Source organism: Clytia hemisphaerica, unplaced genomic scaffold (genome assembly GCF_902728285.1).
Source record: "Clytia hemisphaerica strain Z4C2 unplaced genomic scaffold, Clytia hemisphaerica genome assembly, whole genome shotgun sequence".
In the NCBI taxonomy this organism is placed as follows: Eukaryota; Metazoa; Cnidaria; class Hydrozoa; order Leptothecata; family Clytiidae; genus Clytia; species Clytia hemisphaerica.
The window spans coordinates 2611388-2634426 of record NW_027103979.1 but is presented as its reverse complement, the minus strand read 5'-3'; the positions used below and the strand labels follow the sequence as shown (position 1 = coordinate 2634426).

General features: G+C 35.5%; 2 protein-coding genes across 3 annotated transcripts; one reads left to right on the top strand and one right to left on the bottom strand.

The window, feature by feature from the left end:
• Positions 1-439: 439 nt before the first annotated feature.
• Positions 440-9408, bottom strand: LOC136811001 (serine-rich adhesin for platelets-like). Of its 2 annotated transcripts, XM_067067610.1 has the most exons (15): positions 9308-9408; positions 8038-8195; positions 7591-7775; positions 6736-6804; positions 6358-6435; positions 6066-6119; positions 5358-5636; positions 4552-4764; positions 3812-3892; positions 3004-3057; positions 2661-2681; positions 2295-2454; positions 2018-2139; positions 1205-1442; positions 440-650 (listed from the first exon to the last, which is right to left on the bottom strand). In XM_067067610.1, exons 2-15 carry the CDS (start codon positions 8192-8194, stop codon positions 505-507), a joined length of 1857 nt encoding a protein of 618 aa, XP_066923711.1. In that variant the 5' UTR covers position 8195; positions 9308-9408; the 3' UTR covers positions 440-504. The 2 variants fall into 2 exon arrangements, with proteins under 2 accessions (XP_066923711.1, XP_066923712.1); XM_067067611.1 differs by lacking the exon at positions 2661-2681.
• A 166-nt stretch (positions 9409-9574) lies between these two features.
• LOC136810999 (uncharacterized) lies at positions 9575-14639 on the top strand. Its single transcript, XM_067067609.1, has 2 exons — positions 9575-9935; positions 10879-14639. The coding sequence occupies exons 1-2, from the start codon at positions 9629-9631 to the stop codon at positions 13326-13328; spliced, it is 2757 nt and encodes a 918-aa protein (XP_066923710.1). The 5' UTR covers positions 9575-9628; the 3' UTR covers positions 13329-14639.
• The last annotated feature ends 8400 nt before the right edge of the window (positions 14640-23039 follow it).

The following is a 23039-nucleotide window of genomic DNA, read 5'->3' as shown; positions in this document are numbered from 1 at the left end:
AAAATTTTCATTCCCCGTAGCCGATCGAGTTATGGAGACTTTACTGTACACATAAAATCTCGTAATCAAACCCGCACGAAATTGGCGAGTTGGAAATAACCGAGAATAAAGCCTTAATCAGAAATGGTTTTAAGCCGAGAAAATAGCAAGAATATAGTCGGGGCTGAAAACGTTATTGACCTATCGTTTGCCGAGAGCAAGCTAGTCGGAACTACGATTTTACTGAGAATAAACCTAGAATAAGCCGAGAAAGAACCGGTAACCCTTAACCGGGAGTAACCGAGAAAAACCCAAGAAAAACGTGTTTAATGATCGAACGATTTTTAGTAATATTTAACCGGTCGTTAACGAGAATTTTACCCACTAACGCTAATGCGCAAAAGACCTGAAAATGCCGTTCAAAACAAGGGAAATAACCAAGAAATAACCATGATACAGCCGAGATTAATGCAAGAGGAAATCTTGCGAAATTATTGTTAATTACAAATTAAACAAATTTACAATTTATTCGGAACTAGGAACATATGGGACAAGCGAATTTTTTTTCTTCTTCCTTGCCGCACCGATTTGAGACTCAAAAACTTTTCTCATTTCTTCCGACGACAGTGGCTTTGTTGGACAATTCTCTCCAGTGAACTTATTGATAAAGGCTGTAGAAATAAAAAAAATTAAGTATATACACGTAGAGAAAGGGTTGTGTGAGCTACACTGCGATCTTGTACTTGACGTATGAGGTCTACGGGCGGACAAATATATTCACCCGCGCGGGCTAAAAATCATAGCGGAGCGTGCTTGATTCGCCTGATGTTTTCCTTCCTAGCTTGCGTACGTCAACCGTATTTTGTAACGGCTTAAATTTCCTACTTTTGTGTGCATAATTGTAGGGGGTGAAATTAAGTTTCCTTTTTAACATGGCCACAAAAAAAGAGTACCTGAAATAATTATATTGTTTTATTTCATTGTTAATAATATAGTGTTGAATAGGGGCCATCCATATAGTACGTACGCAGTGAAGGGGGGAGAGGGGGGGTTAGCAAAAGCGTACATCTATTGTTTAAATGACATCCTCTCTATTGTTCTCTGCGTACAAGGGGGGGAGGGGTATCCAATTTTTGGAAAATCTTTGCGTACGTACTATATGGACGGCCCCATACAGATTTTCTAATCTCAGGAAAAGAGAAAATGAATACAAAACGTTCCAAACCTCGTATAGTATTGCATTTAGTTTCATCTAAACCAGGACGCTGGCTTTTTACTGAGCGACTGTGAGTAGCTTTGTGGCTGGCTAGTTCATCGACCGTAAAAACAAGCTTGATCAACTCATTCAGGAGGTATTTGCCTGGATTATGCTTCGTCAGTGCATCACTCTTCATGTTGAAGAATTCCAGCTTTGGCACTAACAAAGTTTCCTCTTTAACGAGCGGGATCAAGCTGATGGCTCGCTGAAATAAAAAATACGAACAGTTTGTTTGAGACTGCGCACCCCAGAAAAAAAAATAGTCGCCACTTAATAAACATGACTGCTTTTTTAAAGTCACTCCGCTATTTTCTTCCAGAGAAAAATGTGTCGCTTCTGTAAATAAGGCAGAAAAAGTTCAATCATACTAAAATATAATATGTATTAATAAAAATGGAATGAAGATGTTCAGTGTATGTTTCACCAAAGCGTTTAACAATAATGAACGTTGAAGAAAAACAACAAAACATCAACACATCAACAATGCATAAAATGAACAAACGTGAATGGGATTCTCATCCTATCATTATTCTTTTGTCCCTAATTGTAGGAGGGGGGTCATTTTGCAATTTTCGAAATTTTTCACCCCCAATAGCATTTAATTATGACCCCCCATTTTATGACTTTTTGCCCAAAAAGTGTCAAAACCTTCATTTTCCTAGGGAAAATCACTAAAATCACTCCAATATCAATTTATTATGACGGGGGGTCATTTTAAGTAATTTCTTCCAAAAAACTCACCCCCTACAATTAGGGACAAAAGAGTTAGTAAAATAGTACCTGTGGAGTAATATTTGAAGTTGATACCAAGCTATTATTAAATGGAATAGGGCTCGCTGTAGGGCTGTTTTGGGATGGTCTGTCGTGGTTGCCAGCCAGTCCATGGATTTGAGCAAGTAAGCCTAGAACGAATTATAATAAAGTAAAGTATTTTTATCCCCAACAACTGTAATTTTAACTTACTCAGACCAAATTATATCAAAATGTAGTATTATGCAAATGAGAAATACAAGCAAAATACAATGGTTTAAAATAAAGTCATAGTGGTATAAGATACCTCTCAATTTATTTATTTCTTGCGTTTTTTTTTCACATTCATCACACGAAGAAGCAGACGTCTTCTTTTGAAATAGCTCCTTTGATTGAAGCCGGCTTTTGAATTTATTGATTATGTCAGGTGATCCACCAGGTAATTTGTTCATAGCTGCTGACGCAACCTAAATGTACAAAAACAAATTTACTTCCATAAAACTTTAACCCTGAATGTAGAAAAAAACAGAAGGAGGTATTCAAGGCCATTTACGTACTTTTGAAATAAAACTGTAAAAACTATTAATTTTAATTATTCTTTAAATCATCAAAGTTTTCACATATTTCTGAGAGAATTGGCTTACTGTAGTCAGGCAAAATAATTAAAAAATACCTGTGGTGTTCTTTGAACGTCCTGTAAGGGGAAGGAGAAGCTTTTAACTTGTGAGAAAAATTAGGGGCCGACAACCTTGGCCTAAAATTGTTAAGAATCTTTTGAATTTCAGTCTCGAATATGCTCAAGGATTTGTCTATGCTTTTTAATGCTAGGTAATGCCAGAGATAGCTGGTATAAATAATTCGTTAACAAACCCTATCCAATTTAAGCCCGTTTATGAGAAATAACATTTTTTATTGCCAAACATTGCGTTTTTGTCAAGTAGATGACAAAATTCGTGCAGCTAAGTGTTCAACTCTGTGTCAAATTATACCATACAAAGAAAATAACAAGAATTTACCGGCACATTTTCATCGTTCTCGTCTTCGTCACTTGAAAATGTGAAGCTAGTATCCTAGTGAAAACCATAAAAAATTATTGGATTAATTGAAACTTGATTGCAAAAGTAATATCAAAACTTAAAAAAATTATTGGATTAAAGGGAATAACTACAAATGTCAGTTCTTCTCTTTGGAAAACCCAAAAAACAAAATCGAGCTTATCAGAAAAATACATTTTAGAAAGTGAACGGATTCATCATTTTATGAGACAAGAATTACCACAGCTTTAAAATAAACCCTTGTGAGATGAATCATATTGAAAAATATAAGTATAACTCTTTTTATCTGAAAATACTCGGTTTTGTTTTATTCGAGTTTTGTCCTTGCTTTTTTGGGGTTTCCCTTTTAACGATTTTTTGTTTACCGTTGCATTGCAATGTCTTCTTTTTAATAAACATGTTTCAAAACAACTTTCGAATTTCAGATAAACCAATTAGATTGCCTGCTGACGTTAGCACTTATTTCAGAGTATACCTAGAAACTGGCAGTTTCCTCAATGCCCTATATTTATAAGCGGTCGTTCCCTTTAATTGAAACTTGATTGCAAAAGTAATATCAAAACTTACACTGAAAAAGCCAATGTAAACCAATTCTGATATGGTGATAAAATATTCTTTCTATGTCTTAAAACTTACAGAACCCTCTCTCAAGGAATTCACCTTACTTGAAGTATACAGTGCGTGCTAACTCCGCCAAATCCACCAAATTTTCCGTCAAAATTTCTACCTTCAAGACACCAATTGTAGGAGAAAAACAACAAAATTTCACCTGTTTTTCATTATGGCTCATTGCCCCTGTCCAGGTGGACGTATCATGGCTCATTGCCCCTGTCAAGGTGGATGTATCTCTCTAAAAATGAAAATAATTGGATTGATAATACCTTAAAGGAAGAAATTTTGGAGGGAATTTAATTTGACGGATGGCTGAGAAAATAAAATTTGGCAGAATTTAATTTAGCGAATTAAGCGTTATTAAGTAAGCGAAAAACCAGTTTTGAGGCTTGAAATAGCACAAATTTAGGATGTCAATAAAAAAATTTAAATTTGGCGGGAATTTAATTTAGCGGATGATGGAGAATATTAATTTTGGCTTTTTGGCCTAATTTGGCAGATTTTGAGTAAATCCAAATCCTTCAAATTTTCTTTCTGCCAAAATTTCTTCTTTTAAGGTAGTACCTTAAAAGCTAGGGCTATAAAGGTGAATCATATAAAGGACAAATCATTCTAAAAAAGAAAATAATTGGTACTGATAATCGTATAGGAAGGAGGGCAAGTTAGAATTAATTTCACGACCAAAGTGTAATCAAATTGCACGAGCGACAGCAGGTTATTAATTTTTTTGAAAAAAAACAACATTTTCTTACCACCCTTCTCATGTCTTAAATTTTACAAATCCCTTTCCCAAGAAATTAACCGTGCTTTCAGTATAAAGTGTCGATAACTCAAGCATTTTACTGACCCATATTCAAATGTTCTATCAATTGTAGGAAAAAGATAATGAAAATTCACCTGTTTTTCATTACGACGCATTGCCCCTGTCAAAGTGGAAGTATTATAGTTCATTGCCCCTGTCGAAGTGGATGTATCACGGTTCATCGCCCCTGTCGAAGTGGATGAATCATGGTTCGTTGCCCCTGTCGAAGTGGATGAATCATGGTTCGTTGCCCCTGTTGAAGTGGATGAATCACGGTTCGTTGCCCCTATCGAGGTGGACAAATCATTCTAAAAAAGAAAATAATTGCTTCTAATAATCGTATATAGGAAGGAGGGTAGAAGCTAGAATTAATTTCACGACCAAAGTGTAGTCAAATTGCACGAGCGACAGCAGGTTATTCATTTTTGGAAAAAAAACATTTTCTTACCACCCTTTTCATGTCTTAAATTTTACAAATCCCTTTCCCAAGAAATTAACCTTGCTTCTAGTATAAAGTGTCAATAACTCAAGCATTTTACTGACCCTAATTATATGGTTGATTACATTTAGCTTAGATTTGTAAAGGACGAGCAGGGCGATAAATCCGTAATAGCCCGCTTTTTTGTAATCACCCTGATGTAAACAAAAATTTCTATTGGTTGAAAGAAAAGTATCGTACGATATTTTGATTGGTTAACAAAATATTGTATAAAATTTTTAAGCCAATCAAAATAAGCGTGTCAGTCGAATGTTTTTTATAGTTTTCACTACGTTCGAGCTATTTTTAAATATTTTCAATGAACCTCGGGGTTATTAATCCCAAATCACCCTCTAAACCATGTTATTACTAGTACATATTCAAATGTTCTATCAATTGTAGGAAAAAAATAATGATATTCACATGTTTTTCATTACGACTCATTGCCCCTGTTAAAGTGGAAGTATTATAGTTCATAGCCCCTGTCGAAGTGGATGTATCACGGTTCATTGCCCCTGTCGGAGTGGATGTATCACGGTTCGTTGCCCCTGTCGAAGGGGATGTAGCATGGTTCGTTCCCCCTGTCGAAGGGGATGTAGCATGGTTCGTTGCCCCTGTCAAAGTGGATGTATCACGGTTCGTTGCCCCTGTCAAAGTGGATGTATTACGGTTTGTTACCCCTGTCGAAGTGGACAAATCATTCTAAAAAAGAAAATAATTGGTTCTAATAATCGTAGGAAGGAGGGCAAGTTAGAATTAATTTCACGACCAAAGTGCAATCAAATTGCACGAGCGGTTTCCCAAGAAATTAACCTTGCCTGTAGTAGAAAGTGTCAATAACCCACATTTTACTGAAGATATGTATTATGGCTCATTGCCCCTACATACTAAAATTCGGGAAAAAATGCTGTGTGCTTTAAAAAGCGAAAAAGCATGATGCAAGAATTGGATAGTTTTGATTTTTGGGTATTATAATATAGATTAGCTGCCTTTTCCATATTTTCCACCCTGCAAATTTTAATCCCAACCTCTCTGTTTACTAAGTTTTGAGATTTTTTAACCCCCTGCTTATTCCTATCCCCATCTATTAGGTATCCAAGAGTAATACTTGTGTACAAAAGAAATTCTTACAATGCTTGGATTGATAGTTTTCAGGATATCTGAGAATGTACATTCTTCTACTACCTGATAAACAAAATTAACTAAAATGAGTGATAAGATCTGTATAAACACTGGTTGATCTTTAAAAATTGAAACCTACCCCATAAGGCCAAGGACAATACTCTTGGTGCCAAATAAACGCCCCCAACTCGCTAATTTTAGATTTTTAGGTCTGTTAGGAGCCTCTTAAATCCATTCCAAAAATTGATCCACCTAACAGTGCACCCTTACCAGGCCACCAGTGATGAAATGTAAAGCTTACTTTTTCTGGATGTATTGTTTTAACCAAACGAGACAAACCATCCTGATTTTGATCAACCTTCTTTGAGGGTTTTGATGCCTGAATTAAATTAAAAATTAAATTATCTAAATTTTTAGTTGAGACTCTAATTCAACATCCTATCATTTGATAAGCTCCAGTATTTGATTAAATTCAAGCTCTCAGTCATTTTTTTTAAGAAACTATTGTAAATAACACATTATTTGTTGTATTTTATGTTACCAATCTTTTTTTGTAGTATTCTTCTTCCCTTGCTCTATAATTCATTTATTTAATTTGTGTTTATTAGATTAGGGATGAAAATTCAATCCTCTTGAAAATCAAATTAGAGAGCAGCAACTGTAGTGTACTTTTACTTACTTTCTGTGTTTGTTTTTTAGCTTTCTGAGTGTTTGCAATTCGTTTCTTTTTTTTCTTTTGAGGGGTGGTCTATAATTATAAAAAGCAAGGGTATGTTAATAGAATATAAACTTCATTTACTACATCCATTTTAGATCCTTTTTTGCATTACGGGTCATCTTTCAAAAAAAAAAACAGAATTAATGTCCTAACCCTGCTTAACCCTATACTAACTGTTTTGATTTTGTTTTTTTTATTGAATATTTTTACAGGATAATGCAGACAGTTACAAATAACTGATATTACTATTGGTCCTGACTTAAAAAATAAACTAAAAAAATTGTAATAATAAGGGCAAAACTGTAAAATATTGACAGATGTCATAAAGTATGAACGCAAGCTTGTGAGGGCAATATGTTTGAAAGATGTCAATATTTACAGTATTCCAAAACAAACAGTTAGTATATAGATTACCAAAGTTTGCCTATTTTGTATATTATGAAACCCTTTTCAACTCACAACAACTTTTTGTTTTCACTTGAAAAGATTGACACAAACATTCCATTACAAAAATTGATGTCACAGCCGGTCTTCACTCAAAATTTTGGATTCTTTTCAGATTACGCTTATCATGTTGAATGTTTCATTTTAACTCAAGTTTGCAAAAAACAAATGACCGCCATCAATAATTACATTTAAGGGAGTTTTATTTTGGAGAGAACTAATTTTAGGGAGCAGCAAAAATCCTAAAACTTATCTTGTCGAATGGGCAATTTCTTTTATTTTGGCCAAAATAAGTTCTCACCAATTTAAGATCCCTTATCGCACTGGTGGAAACCATGCTTTAATGTAATAAAATATTTTCTGAACAATTACCACATCAATTTCACATAAAACAACAGCATTTTGCAGCTCTTCTTCTTGTTGTTCTTCTGCTTCTTCTTCTTCTCCTTCTTCTAGAAATCGTTTTGGTATTAATCGACGTTTCGGCCGGCTATCACATTTTAAGCTTTCAATACCCTTAACAACTTCAGCTCGCTTTAACGCTTGCTGTCGAGTTTCTGAAAACAAATTTAAACACAAACATAATATAAAAACGTGAATTAAAGCACATAAAGAGTAGTTTTCATTACGAAATAGCCCCTGATCGTACACTAGTTTTGAATCTTAACTATTATGACAATCTGATTTCTCAAAATTCAAAATCAGGGAATTTTCCCTCCATCTTTAACTTCCTTTTCTCAAAACTGGAATATTTCTTTTCAGGTAATTGGAAACCGTTATTATCTTAGAACACCTCAGATAGGTGCAAAATTTACATACCAAAGTAAGATTCTTCTCTTCCTTCATACTGACACCCCTGATGTTTGTAAAAAACTTTGCCGTTGATGGATACAATATCATTGGACTTCATTACCTCCACCAAGGCAGGCTTTAGCTCTTCATTACCTTTTAATGTCCAAACAAGAACGGAGTACATGCTGAAAACAAAGTAAATAAATGCAATAAATTTGATTCTTAATCGAATGAATCCATCAAAAATAATCAAATACTCTTCAACCTAATCAAATTTTTCAATATTCTTTTTCAATTAGTTTTGATTAAAATTTATTAGGTACTTTTTCGATTATTGGGTTGATTTTTGTAATTTTTGCCTGACTTTTAGCGCATTTTTATAGGTTTTTGAAATGCGGGATACAGGCAATGCGAACGTACAGTGGGAAAAATGGTCGATTTGCATACATGTCCCGCTTAATGCGGGACACTTGGCGCAACTATGAAAGAATTTCCATTGTGAAATGAAATCGCTTGATGTCAAGACCCTTTAGTTTTAACTCTATAAACTTATTCGCAATCCTGGATATTTTATATTTATTTTTTCAGAAAATGATCAAGCTAAAAGACAAATAAATTTTAGTTTCCTCCAAAATCCTCCAAGCTAATAGTTTATGAAAGTAGCATGTAAAGTTTGTTGTCTTTCAAAATGTTTATGGCTGTCTTATGCAAGTAAAAATTCACTTTTTTAAGTTAAATTATAATTTACAAGCAAGCAGACTTGATCATTTCATACTTAATATAACTTTAAAGGGATTTAAAGCTAATTAAGAGCCAATTTATATCATAATTTCTCCCAAATAATTTGAACAATTTTCTTTATAAATGTTGACACATCCAGTGAAATGGAGTGAGCTATCGGGCAAGCCTGGAAAATCAAAGGACAACGCTTACAATGCAATAGATTTTGAACAGCAATCAGAGAGGGAAAAATACATTCATCTCCTGCTTTCTTTCTACCTCCATGGTCGAAAATGCGTGAAAGTAGTGTGGTAATAAATAAGTGTGTGAGACTAACATTCCTTTCATGTAAATTTAGAGCTTTAGAACCATTATTTGCAACGTAGTATTGGATCTCGCTCCCGTGCATAAATGCAAGGATTATTAGGATTTGCCTGACTGCAAGATGAAAAATCGGAATGATCGAATACAAATGGAAATAATCTATTTTGTACCACTTTTTATAAAATAGACTATGTGATTTTCCTTGTTTCAATGAGCCTTTATTCTATATATATTCAATGCATTTTCAACTTACTTTTATCTTTTTGTTGGTGAAAACGAATGCGTGACTTATCTCGAAAACTATCGAAAGGGAAAAGGATTATCAACAAATTTTCGCGCGTTTTTCATACGACATTTTAGATCCTATCTACACCTTATACCACTATTTATCAAGTATTCCCTATAGGAGATCTTGGGGCCGTGTAGCTGTACTTTTATATCAGAATAGCCTTCGTTCGCAAGTCAAAGTTCAAGGCTAGTTATTCAATAGTGGTAAACTACTCATTAGGGGTCTCAGACTTCTTACTTTACGCAGCAGGCAGGAGCTGAAGAGCTGAATAGTTGGAAGATAATCATGGAAGAAAACTCGCAAGATGCCCTCGAGATTGATCCATATGATATTATTAATTATGGTGAAAATTTTGAGGAAGAGAACACACTGGAATTGCCCGTGGTTAATGATATATACACAAACAACATTCTTGATGATATTGCAATTCATCGTGATGTCAATATTACTCAACATGAACATGACGTGTCCTTTGATCATAATAGTGACAATGACAATAATGGAATCGATGAAAACTACAATGATGATGATACTAATTATGACGCAGAAGAGGAAAATTTGTCTCTTGCAGAACAAATAACAGAGCACTTGGGTAAAAAATAACAGTCCATTTTTTATTATGGGGGCGTTTTGGGGGAGGTACTTGGGCAAAAAGGGGTACGGGGATGCTTAGAGGATGAGCAGAAGCCTATGTGCGTGCAGAAGTCTATCATACAACATGAAACTGACCGGTTTATACTGGACAAACTGTAGTTTCCTTTCCAAAACAACGTAAATCCACTGTGCAACTTGCAGTAGTCAGTGTACTTTGCAAAATGAAAATCAAGATGGCACCCTATACCATCCAAGAAATACATCATTTGCTCTCACTTAAGCGGTCATGGTGTTCAATATAAATTACTTAAAAAACTATATGTTATTCACTGCCCATATACAAAATGTTCCCTTATAAATTGGGATGTTAAATATTCTGGGTACGGTCCCGGGGGTGGGGGGGCAGTCGGTTTATAGACCGACAGCATGTGCGGCGTAAAATTCAGTGCAGTAGAATTTACTGTAAAATCATACCCTTTTAGTGCATTTTTTCAAATACTATAAACCCTTACAGTGCACTAAACTTTAAGGGTTTTTACCATTACTATTATTTACATGAAAAAGAGTGTCAAAGAAGTAACCAGAATCAAGGCGAGATTGAAGATTGGTATCACCTCCTTCATCTTTAATTCATTCTATTTCATTTTTTATTAGAGTTTGGAAATTTGCACTCTTACAATGTATTTATCAAAAAACACACCCTTACAGTGCATTTCGGTTACCTTGAAAAACACACACCCTTAGCTCCCGCACACGCCGTCTGTCATTTTGCCAGGCTGCCCTTCCCCTGGGGGTACGGTCTAGTTAGAATATATACCTAGAATTATATTTCTACCTTACTAAGTTTCAATTTAAGTCCAGCAAACACAATATGTACATGTTATATGGTATATTTTAATATTGATGACACTTTGATACAATTGTTTCTAATCAAATTTCAGGGGATGCAGATGCACTCGATGTTGAAAATGTACGGAATGAAAAACTCAAATTGTTTGAAATGACTTTGGATGATTTCGCACATGAGCAATCAATCGAAAATTTGCTGGATGATGAAGTTGGTGAATGTGATTTAAGTGAGGACTTTGTCTCAGAAGTCACTGTGGAGGATATTGTTGGTGAATCGAATAATGATGAAAACGATGAAACGGAATTAAATAGTGAAAGCGGCGGTTCCTTTGGAAAAGATGGACCACTTTTTGAAGGTAGTGCTATCACAATTGCTGGAGCAATGATTCTCATCCTTTCTTATAGCATTCGTTTTTCTTTATCTGGTGAAGCTATGTCCAACTTGTTGCTTTTAATACACATTCTTCTACCAGGAGGCTCCAAAATACCTAAAACGCTCTACATGTTCAAAAAGTTTTTCAGCCAATTAAAGAGCCCTATGGTTTTTCATGAATTTTGTTCGTATTGCTTTACAGAAGTCCAGTCTAAAGAAATAAAAATATGTAGTAACTGTTGTAAGGAAATATCAAAAAGCAAAAGCTATTTCATCGAATTTCCCATAATTCTGCAACTAAAGAAATTCTTTCGAAGATCAGATTTTTTCGAGAGTCTTCAATACCGGTTCAAACGTGTAAAACAGAATGAGGAAGGAATCGAAGATATATATGATGGATCTTTATATCAGAATAACTGGTCAAAAGGTTGCAATCTTTCAAACCCGTACAACATTTCTTTCACTTGGAACACAGACGGTGTTCCATTGTTCAAATCGTCTAAAATCTCACTTTGGCCCATCTATCTTGTAATCAATGAACTGCCACCAAATATACGTTACAAAAGTGAAAACATGATATTTGCTGGGGTGTGGTACAGTAGTGCTAAACCCGTCACATGGATCTTCTTGGAATCTTTTGTAAAGGAACTGAAAGAGTTGGAAGCTGGTGTAACAGTTCTTTTAAGACAGTCAAGTGGTGGTATTGAGGAACTCAAATTGATTAAATGTTTTCTTTTGGTTGGAACTTTTGATCTGCCAGCTAAGTCTCTAATTTGTGCCTGCACCCAGTTCAACGGAATGTATGGGTGTAATAAGTGTTTACAAACTGGAAAGAGTGTTAAAGTTTCCGCGAAGGGATCAGTTTGGACTTATCCTTTTGATACCAAGGATCCTAATGGCCCTAAACGTAATCATGATGATGTTAAATCTGATGCTCTCAAAGGTTTTCAGCAGGGTAAACCAGTGCAGGGAATGAAGTACCCAACTTGGCTGCATAGTTTGAGTGCTTACGATCTCGTGCAAAGTGTTGGAATAGACTACATGCACGGGTTAGCATTGGGTGTTATGAAACTTCTACTTAAATTATGGTTTTCAAAAGACTTCAAAAGTGAAAGTTTCTCTTCTCATGATAAGATCGATGTTTTTGACAAACGCTTAGAAGGAATTAAACCACCAAATGAAATTTCCCGCTTACCTCGATCCTACTCAAAATTTTCTAAGGACTGGAAAGCTGCTGAATTTGCAAATTTTCTATTGCTGTTTGGAATTCCAACGCTCATTGACATTTTGCCAAATACATATTTGGAACACTTCTCTTTTCTAAGTCATGCTATCCACACACTTTTGAGATCTTCAATTTTACCAGAACAAATAAATGATGCCGAGAAAAAGCTATTTAGATTTTGTAAAGAATTCTCCAAAATGTATGGTGCTCGATTTGAACTGTCAAACATTCACCAACTAGTCCATTTGTGTGACGATGTCAGGGAGCTGGGACCATTATGGACCCACTCTTGCTTCCCCTTTGAGGACAAAAACAAATTTATATTAAACGTTATCCATGGGTCACAGAAAGTTGAATTCCAACTCACTTCAGCTGTTAATCTAGTTCATTCCCTGCCGGAAATTGTAGAAAACACCATAATGAAAGATGAACTACTATATAACTTTTATCTTACTTTGAACAAACGGAAGCCTGTGTTAGCAGATTCGGCTAAAATAGCAGAGAATATCTATGCGTTGGGTAAGGTTGAAAGAAAGCAAATACCCGACCTCCTTACCGAACCACTAACCAATTATTTGGGATATGCTCCAGCTCAAAAAGATGTTTTAGAATTTAAAAGGATTTCAATCAGCGATAATAAATTCCATTCCACCTCATACACTCGTGTATTTCGTCGCGATTCTACGGTTGTGTCATATGGAAGTAAAAGCCATCGAAATTTTGGAAGGGTAATGCTTTATTTTCAATATAATGAAGCAGATTCATCTCACACACTGGCTCTTCTACAACCCTTCAAAATTCTTAGTCAGGAATCACACATAATTATTGGAAGCTCTGATGAATTAGATTATGAATGTGTACCAGTTTCGTCTATAATCAGTAAATTATGTTTTATTCGATATGGCGATCTGCAATTTCTTGTTCACTTACCAAGAGACTATTAATATTACTATTTCAATCCGATTTTTCATTTACAAAGTTTTTCTTCTGGTATCTTTTAGGTTTGAGAGTTTGATCAGAATTAATTCAGTCCTTTTATAGTCATATTTTCTGTTTTCGAGGCCCTTGATTGTTGGAAACGAGGGATTTTCATGTTCTACACTCTTTTGTGCGTAATTTTGTGCATTTTTGATTTTTTCCAAACAAATAAAAAAATCTGGAAAGTGTCTAGTATATCACTGTAGTATAATATTTTATGTTTTCCTCAAGTACCCCTACAACTAAGCACAAAAGAGTATCCTCACCCCCTATGAACGTTTTTATCTGGAAGAGCCTGAGTACCCCTACAACTAAGCACAAAAGATCCTTCTTGGCCCAACACCTGTTACACTTTGTCTCAATATTTTGGTTTTGACCTTATCTTAGGTAGGTGTAATTCAAGTGATAAAGCTTGCATTTCTCTTAGTTGTAATTTATTTGTTCGCTTTTTTAATCTCAATTTTCATTTTGAAAAAACGAATTTCCCTTAGCTTTTCCTAGTGTTTTTACCTTAAGGTATATTTACTGTTTCACTATTCTTACTATTATACTTCAGCATTAATTGACTGACAAACAAGGTTCTTTGGTCGGTAGAGATAAGAGATTTTAAAGAGTCCGTCCGCTCTCCTTCGTGGATATTGATTTTTACAAGCCTCGTTTAAAACAAATGTTGTCTACTCCCAAAGCATTTAAAAAATCTACAACAACTCTTCTGTCTAGATTATACAGGGTGTCCGTAAAAAAAGTATCAAGTTTGATGACTAGACTTTTATACAAATTTAGCGAAACACACAAAAACTTTCTACTCATAAATGTGGTCGACTCGATATTTTTTACAGACACCCTGTAGAGTAATAAAAGGATTGTTGGGCTTTTAACAAGTGTTCTCTTTCATCACGTTTTTATATAGCATATAGGGTGAATTTTTGTTAGTTTATTCGTAATTTAAAAAAAAATTATTGGGCTCTTCCAGAAAAAATTGGGGTGGAGGGTATATTATTTTTTTCAATGTTCTACCCCTGGTTCCCCCTCCCCTGGGACACGTGTCTTACCTCTAGACAAGCGTTAAATCGACACTAAAATTTACCCCTGGACAAATTCATCCAATGGACATGGCATTTTTAAGGATTTTTTCGATACCCCTGGACAATATATCCTCACCCCCTATGAACGTTTTTATCTGGAAGAGCCCATTGTCACGATTTCTAATTTTCTATTCGGGATGTAGTTTTTATTCAAAGATGTCTGACATATTATTATAAAATAAATAAAATTAATTATAAAATCATTGTTTTATGATGAGATCTTTTGCTCTCGGATACCTAGACGAGGATTTGGAATAAACAGGGATTTGGAAAAATCTCAATAGAATATTCCTTGGTGGAAAAGTTTAGAAATATATAGGTTTTGGACATTATGAAGGAACTTCAAAAATATTTTCCCAAAGATCAATTAGCTGTTGGAATTAGGATAAGAATGTTTTGGTCAGAAAATCGTTGAAAGATTCTTGAAAGTTTCTTCCTTTAAAGTACTTTAATGGGATAAATTTTCGCGGATTTCGCGGATTTGGGTGTCATCCGCGAAAATAAGTCCCGTTGGAAATTTGAAAAAGGCCCATCCACGAAATATTTCTAAACAAAACTCAAAATATGTCAAATAAATAGTATTTGAATGGTTACTTGCATCAAAGAGGCGCAAATAATGTGTATTTCAAGAACCAATATGCATAATTTGACAGTAAAAGTCACAAAATCGAGAAAATAATGCCCCCCAATTAGTGCCATCCGCGAAAATTAATCCCCGCGAAATCTTAAAATTTCGCGGATGAGCTCAACCGCGAAATTTAATCCCCGCGAAAATTTATCCCATTAAAGTAACTAGTGGGGATGTAATGCTTACTTGGTACACTTTTCTAATAAGCAATCAGGTTGATAAGGCTCGAGGCCTCAGATTGGCTCACCTTTTCACTATCTCGTAAAGTAAAAGCTTTTTAGATATTTTTGTCAGTACTCTCGGGTACATAATTGAAGGGGGTTTGGAATAAACAGTAGGATGGAATAATCTAAAAAATCTAATGAGAAGGGGGTTGGAATAAAAATCGTCCTGGGTGGAAAAATTCAAAAAACCAGGCTAATAAATATGGAAGAACTAGGGCAAGAGAAGGATTTACAAAAACATTTTTTCCAAAATTTAATACGAAGCGTTGGGTTGGGTTGGGTTGGAATAAGAATGTCCTGGGTGGAAGGGTGGACAATTCTTTAGTCGGAAAATATCCATTCTTCTTTCTCCAATCGTGATGTAACATTCGGAAGCCGACTACCTAGAGTGAATCTGATAGATTTACAATCTATTATACGCTCGGTTGCGTGTGAATAGCAAGCCAATAAAACCTTTGCTTGCCTTGGCCATTTTGGTCGACATTTTTTGAATCTCTCTTTTCTCCAATGGTGGGTTCAAGTTTGTGAGATAAACGCTTGTGAGTTGTCGTTCTCAGTCCATCCTTGTTCTGAAAATGAGTGGGAAGTCAAGACATAAAAATTATGGTAATGACTACTGTCACCTTACCAAGGGTTTACTAAATAATAAATCCCCTGGGTGCCTTAAGATGAAAGCGAGAACCAAAGTCTTTGCGAGAACAAAAGCTCATTTAATAATTACTCAGAGCCGACCTACGAATAGTCAAGGTTCTAAGCAAATAGTATAATTGAAAGATGTATACTATTGACTTAATCGCAACAAACTCGGTAAAGACATGGTCGCCTTTGCCGAAGAATTTTCATATGCCAAAGACGATAAAATTAAAAATGTTTTGTTATAGAGAGTCAAAAATAATAACATCAGCAATAAAAAATTGACAAGCTTTTTCTCTCTGTTTGCAAGACACGTTTCTATTAAAACAATAAGAAGGAAGATTCTCGGTTTGATCGTCGGAAAGAATACTCGAATCTGATTGGATGCGGTAAAACGAGCCGCAATGTAGATTTGTTTGCACTCTGGCTAACCTATGAAGCGTGAATGGCAAGGAAGGGAGGTACGATCTGCTCGAAGATCAATTACTACCTTTTAATTGCATCTGAACACCGGGCGGGGGTGCAGGATAAGTTACAGACGGTTGTGTTCCGCCCAAGTTTGACCCTCGGACCCTTAGCGGGACTAAAAATGGGAAAGATTCCAGGAAATTGTGACCCTTTCAGAGGGAAATATTCGATTTTCGTGATTTTAGGACGCTTTTTCAGAGACTTACTTATGAACTTGTACCCCTTTGAGAGACTATTGAGGTATGAAAAAGGGTTCCCTGCCTATGCTATGGCTCGTATATACCGCCGCCGCCGTAACCTGTTTTGCACAAGCACCCGGGGGTTTTTTAGGCTTTACTAATCATTTTTCTGACTTTATTCTCGTTAATTCAACGGACAAGATAATATTTTGGAGTTATCCTGTAGCTCACTCGAGGTTTTTAGATAGCTGTAGTCAGATAATGGCTAAAATGGTTTTCAGTTGCCGTTACCTATATTTTTTCTGCCTTTTTACTTATCTTTTCATCGGTAATGGTCAACCGAGATTTTTTTTGTTCCGCTGCTCAGTTAAATCTTACTAAGGAATAACGAGATATTAGCGAGAAATAGCCGAGATCAACTTGTATTCAAAAAACAGATTCTCGGTAATTTTTGCTCATCGTTAATTTCTCATTATTTCTCGGTTAAATTTTTCGATATCGGTTATTTCTGATCAGAAATAACTAATTTCTTGCAAGACAGTTTCGTGCGGGAACTAACAAAAAATCTGAAAATCTGAAAATCTGAAAAAATTCACCAATTCGCGAAATTTTAAATCCCCGTTAAAATTTACCTAGGAGAAGATTAGTCCAGCGAAAATTAAATTTTTTCTTGAGGGAAGCTGTCTCGCGAAAATTAGTTACCGCAAAAATTAGTTCCCTTAATGAACCATGTCCAGTATACTTAATATTTACTGAGGCTAATGCGCTTGATTCGTGGCTAAAGACGGTATTGCTCCACAATAGTGTTTTTTAGCCATTCCTATGTCATTTCAGGCCCAAAAAATTGTTCTAACTAAGAGTGCCCCCCCCCCAAACCCCCAGCTCAATTTTTTTTGGGTGGTCCGCTCGCTCGTTGTCCAGCATTTCCATTCTCACAAGTTGGCAACTATGCGTTCAACGTTTGTTGTTCATTTTGCCATTCCACAATTTGTCTGTAACAGGGGGCGGGCGACACAGGATTTCTGAGGGCAAAAGTTTTCACTCAAATTCAAAATTTCCAAGGCGAGAGAAGAAAATGTATGATTTTCCAAGGCAATTAAGTTAAAAAAGGCAAAAGAGAGTGGCATTTCCGATGCATTAATTGCAAAAGTACATGGATTTTTATCGAAATTTCAGACCACCACTGGAAAAGAAAAATTATTTCTGAGGCTAGAAAAAATTGAAAAATGCACGTCGTTCAACGGGGTGCACCTTCAACTGCTCTAACTTGGGACTATCTGACAAAACATGAGACTGCAATTTGGCCACCATTTCACCGAACCTCCAAAGTCATTTGATTTGAGTTAATGACGGTTTGTGTAATTTACGATGCGCGATCCAACGATTCACGATGCGCGATGCACGATCCATGCATATATTATGTTAATTATTCTAATTACGCATTTACAGGTTTTAGTAATCACATATTTTAATTCCTTCTTTTGTATTCCTGGAAAATCAATGTAAAGTATGCGTGTATATATTTTAACCTCAACAATCAAACCAAATCAAAACATAAACTTTTTTGCCCATGCTTTGAATTGAATATCTTGTAACCTTTTTGCTTTCTTTCTTTAAAGAAAAAACGTTTCTCCGATTAAACCAACCAAATGCATTGCGTTGTTACTAAAAGTGGTAACGGTAGGTAACGGTAAGTAACGATAGGTAACGACAAGTAACGGTAGGTAACGACAAGTAACGATGAAGTAACGGTCGGTAACGATGAAGTAACGGTCGGTAACGATGAAGTAACGCAAGTAACGAGGGGTAACGAAAAAGTAACGAAGTAACGATGGGGAAATAGCTGAAAATGGTGGCCCTGACGTATCGATGAACTATCAAAATTTGTAAATTTGTGCGCCAGAGCTAATGGTCCCGGTGATTTTAGGAGAACCTAACGACTCTGGTTAATCTATTCAAGAATTTGGGAAATCTGATGATTGCACAGCAGGATCTGATCGTTCTGGTGAATATGACTGTGGAGATAATAAATCCATTTATTTTTATTGTAAATTGGTGTTTGTGAATAAACTGAAAGATTTGACGGCTTTGGTGAATCAATGGTGCTGGTCAATGCAATGATGGAATCAATGGTGCTGGTCAATGTAATAATGGAATCAGTGGTGATGGTCAATGCAGTGATGGAATCAATGGTGTTGGCCAGTGCAAGATGGAATCAATGGTGCTGGTCAATAAAATGATGGAATCATCCAATGTGCTGGTCAATACAATGATGGAATCAATGGTGCTGGTCAATACAATGATGGAAATCAATGGTGCTGGTCAATACAATGATGGAATCAATGTGCTGGCGGAACAAAATGTGCTGGTCAATACAATGGGGAATTCAATGGGGTGGTCAATGCAATGATGGAATCAATGTGGTGGTCAATTACAATGGGAATCAATGGTGGTGGTGGTCAATGCAATGATGGAATCAATGGTGCTGGTCAATGAATGGCAATGATGGAATCATGGGTCAATACAATGATGGAATCAATAGTGCTGGTCAATACAATGATGGAATCAATGGTGCTGGTCAATACAATGATGGAACCAATGGTGCTGGTCAATACAATGATGGAATCAATGGTGCTGGTCAATGCAATGATGGAATCAATGGTGCTGGTCAATACAATGGTGGAATTAATGGTGGTGGTCAATGCAATGATGGAATCAATGGTGCTGGTCAATGCAATGATGGAATCAATGGTGCTGGTCAATGCAATGATGGAATCAATGGTGCTGGTCAATACAATGATGGAATCAATTGTGCTGGTGAATCTGGTCAATGCAAAGATGGAATCAATGGTCTGCTGGTCAATACAATGATGGAATCATTGGTCCAATGATGGAATCAATGGTGCAATGATGGAATCAAAAGATGGAATCATGGTGCTGGAATCAAATACAATGATGGAATCAATGGAATCAATGGTGCTGGTCAATAAATGATGAATATATGTGCTGGTCAATGCAATGATGGAATCAATGGTGCTGGTCAATGCAAAGATGGAATCAATGGTGCTGGTCAATACAATGATGGAATCAATGCTGCTGGTCGATGCAATGATGGAATCAATGGTGCTGGTGAATGCAATGATGGANACCTGGTTTACTGGTGACAACCGATATTTCTATATTTACGCCCCCATCAAAAATAGTCAAGAAAGTAGCTATTTCCATAGATCTGGAGCAAAATTCATGGTGACTGATCTTTTTGCAGGGGCAACCGATATTTTTTGCTTCCCCAGTAGGGCTATTTTCAAGGGTATTTTCTAAGCACTTTTCTCTACCACCGTTTTGTCTGAAAATCGAATTTCAATGCAATTGTATAAATGTTGCCCAACATATTTGGGCAAAGAAGAAAATCTTTGCCCGATTAACATTCTACACTTAAGTGTTAACAGCCTTAATAACCCAGAAGACTAAAACTTTAAACTTAATTATAAAAAAACAACCTTGTTACTTGTTAGATTCATTGTGATACATCAAATTGATTTTCCTTGTTTTGTTTTTTGGCTTCTTTGTTATTATACGGTTACTTTGAATTATATGTGTTATAATTTGGAGCCATTTTTTAAGTTAAAATTTTTTTTAAACAATCAAGCGATATATTTTGATGTTACCATCATCTTCAAGCTTTATAAAAATACAAGTGTTCCATGTTCTATTTCGTAAATTTCCATCTACATCTAAAAAATTCCACTTTCTTGAGGCTAATTTAAAAAAATCAAATCAAAAACATTAAAAAAAAGAAAATGCATAAAAATCTACGTCACTCCATTTATGAATAAAAGTAATTTTGATGAATCAATTTGTCATTAAGTCCTGGTTTCTTGATATCAATAAATATCATGCTTCAATGTTTTTATGAATTCTGCAATTGTTTGAGGCATTGAGGAAAATTTCCCCTTTCGTTTGGTTTCACCAATATAAATTTGACCACAAGAACAATCACCTTTTAGTAAATTTTGCAGGCTGGGTACAGGTTCTTGTCTTTTTTTAAAGGGAATTAAGATTCTACCTTTCTTGTTGACCATTCGATAATAAAATAAAATCATTCGTAAAAAATTAAATTTCTATCAGTGTTCACTGTACAGTAGTTTATATTTCATTTTTCTTACAAAACAGTATCTCAATTTTGTAAGCTTGAAGATGATGGATAACACGTTGTTACTAAAAGTGGTAACGGTAGGTAACGGTAGGTAACGATAGGTAACGACAAGTAACGGTAGGTAACGACAGGTAACGATGAAGTAACGGTCGGTAACGATGAAGTAACGCAAGTAACGAAGGGTAACGAAAAAGTAACGAAGTAACGATGGGGGAAAAGCTGAAAATGGTGGCCCTGACGTGTCGATGAACTATCAAAATTTGTAAATTTCTGCGCCAGAGCTAATGGTCCCAGTGATTTTGGGAGAACCTAACGACTCTGGTTAATCTATTCAAGAATTTGGGAAATCTGATGATTGTACAGCCAGGATCTGATCGTTCTGGTGAATATGACTGTGGAGATAATAAATCCAATTGTTCTTATTGTAAATTGGTGTTTGTGAATAAACTGAAAGATTTGACGGCTTTGGTCAATGCAATGATGAAATAAATGGTGCTGGTCAATGTAATGATGGAATCAGTGGTGATGGTCAATGCAGTAATGGAATCAATGGTGTTGGTCAATGCAATGATGGAATCAATGGTGCTGGTCAATACAATGATGGAATCAATGGTGCTGGTCAATGCAATGATGGAATCAATGGTGCTGGTCAATGCAATGATGGAATCAATGGTGCTGGTCAATGCAATGATGGAATCAATGGTGCTGGTCAATGCAATGATGGAATCAATGGTGCTGGTCAATATAATGCTGGAATCAATGGTGCTGGTCAAATGTGGAATCAATGGTGTTGGTCAATGCAATGATGGAATCAATGGTGCTGGTCAATACAATGATGGAATCAATGGTGCTGGTCAATACAATGATGGAATCATGCTGCTGTCAATGTAAAGATGGATCAATGGTGCTGGTCAATGCAATGATGGAATCAATGGTGCTGGTCAATGCAATGATGGAATCAATGGTGCTGGTCAATGCAATGATGGAATCAATGGTGCTGGTCAATGACATGATGGAATCATTGGTTCTGGTGAATTCACAATGGTGGAATTGATGGGGTTACTGGTGGATGCAATGCTGCACTCAAATGGTACTGTTGTGCGGTGATGCAAGTTAGAGATTGTGCATTTTTGTAAGCATCATCTTTATAAGAAATCATGGAAAATTTTTATTCAAGCGGGTATTGACTTTCGGCGTGGTTTTCCAAAGCAATTTAGGGATTTGTGAAAAATGTGAGCATTTTTATTTTTCTTATAAGCATCATCTTTATAAGAATACAATCCATAACTTTTAATTCAATGGATATTGACTTTCGGCGATTGGTTCATTCAAAGCAACTTGGGGTTTGTGCAAAATGTGAGCATATTTATTTTTCTTATAAGCATCATCTTTATAAGAATACAATCAATAACCTTTTATTCAAGGGGTATTGACTTTCGGCGATTGGTTCATTCAAAGCAACTTCGGGCTTGTGCAAAATGTGAGCATATTTATTTTTCTTATAAGCATCATCTTTATAAGAATACAATCAATAACCTTTGATTCAAGGGGTATTGACTTTCGGCGACTGGTTCATTCAAAGCAACTTGGGGTTTGTGCAAGATGTGAGCATATTTATTTTTCTTATAAGCATCATCTTTATAAGAATACAATCAATAACTTTTGATTCAAGGGGTATTGACTTTCGGCGATTGGTTCATTCAAAGCAACTTGGGGTTTGTTCAAAATGTGAGCATTTTTTTTCTTCTTATAATCATCATCTTTATAAGAATACAATCAATAACTTTTGATTCAAGGGTTATTGACTTTCGGCGATTGGTTCATTCAAAGCAAGTTAGGGATTGTGTTAAATGTGAGCATATTTATTTTTCTTATAAGCTTCATCTTCATAAAATTACAATCCATAACCTTTGAAGGTTTTGAATTTTGGTGATTGGTTCATTCAAAGAAAGTCAACGATTTCACTTAAGAATAGTATTTTAATTTTAATTTTATTCGGTTTCGTTTTTTTCCGAATTGAAATATTTAATCAGCTTATGATTAAGCTCTTAACAATTGGATTGCCATTATGATTTGCTTGTTTCTTAATGATTCTTGTGCAATGACATTGCAGCAAAATTTTAGCATTCCATTCTGCAAATCAATTTAACAAAACAATATTACATTGAGGATAAGATGTGTTTTAAAATGAAAAGTCCAAAATTCTAATCACCGAAATTCGAAACCTTCAAAGGTTGTGGATTTGAATCTTATGAAGACGATGCTTATAAGAAAAATAAATACGCTCCATTTTGCACAACCCCA

Coding starts and splice junctions, on each gene's coding strand:
- LOC136811001 (XM_067067610.1), bottom strand. CDS start 8,194: ATGTACTCCGTTCTTGTTTGGACATTAAAAGGTAATGAAGAGCTAAAG. Junction 6,120..6,357: donor AAACAATACATCCAGAAAAA/GTAAGCTTTACA, acceptor TTTGTTTATCAG/GTAGTAGAAGAATGTACATT. Junction 5,637..6,065: donor AAACTATCAATCCAAGCATT/GTAAGAATTTCT, acceptor TTTCTTTTTTAG/AATGATTTGTCCACTTCGAC.
- LOC136810999 (XM_067067609.1), top strand. CDS start 9,629: ATGGAAGAAAACTCGCAAGATGCCCTCGAGATTGATCCATATGATATT. Junction 9,936..10,878: donor ACAAATAACAGAGCACTTGG/GTAAAAAATAAC, acceptor ATCAAATTTCAG/GGGATGCAGATGCACTCGAT.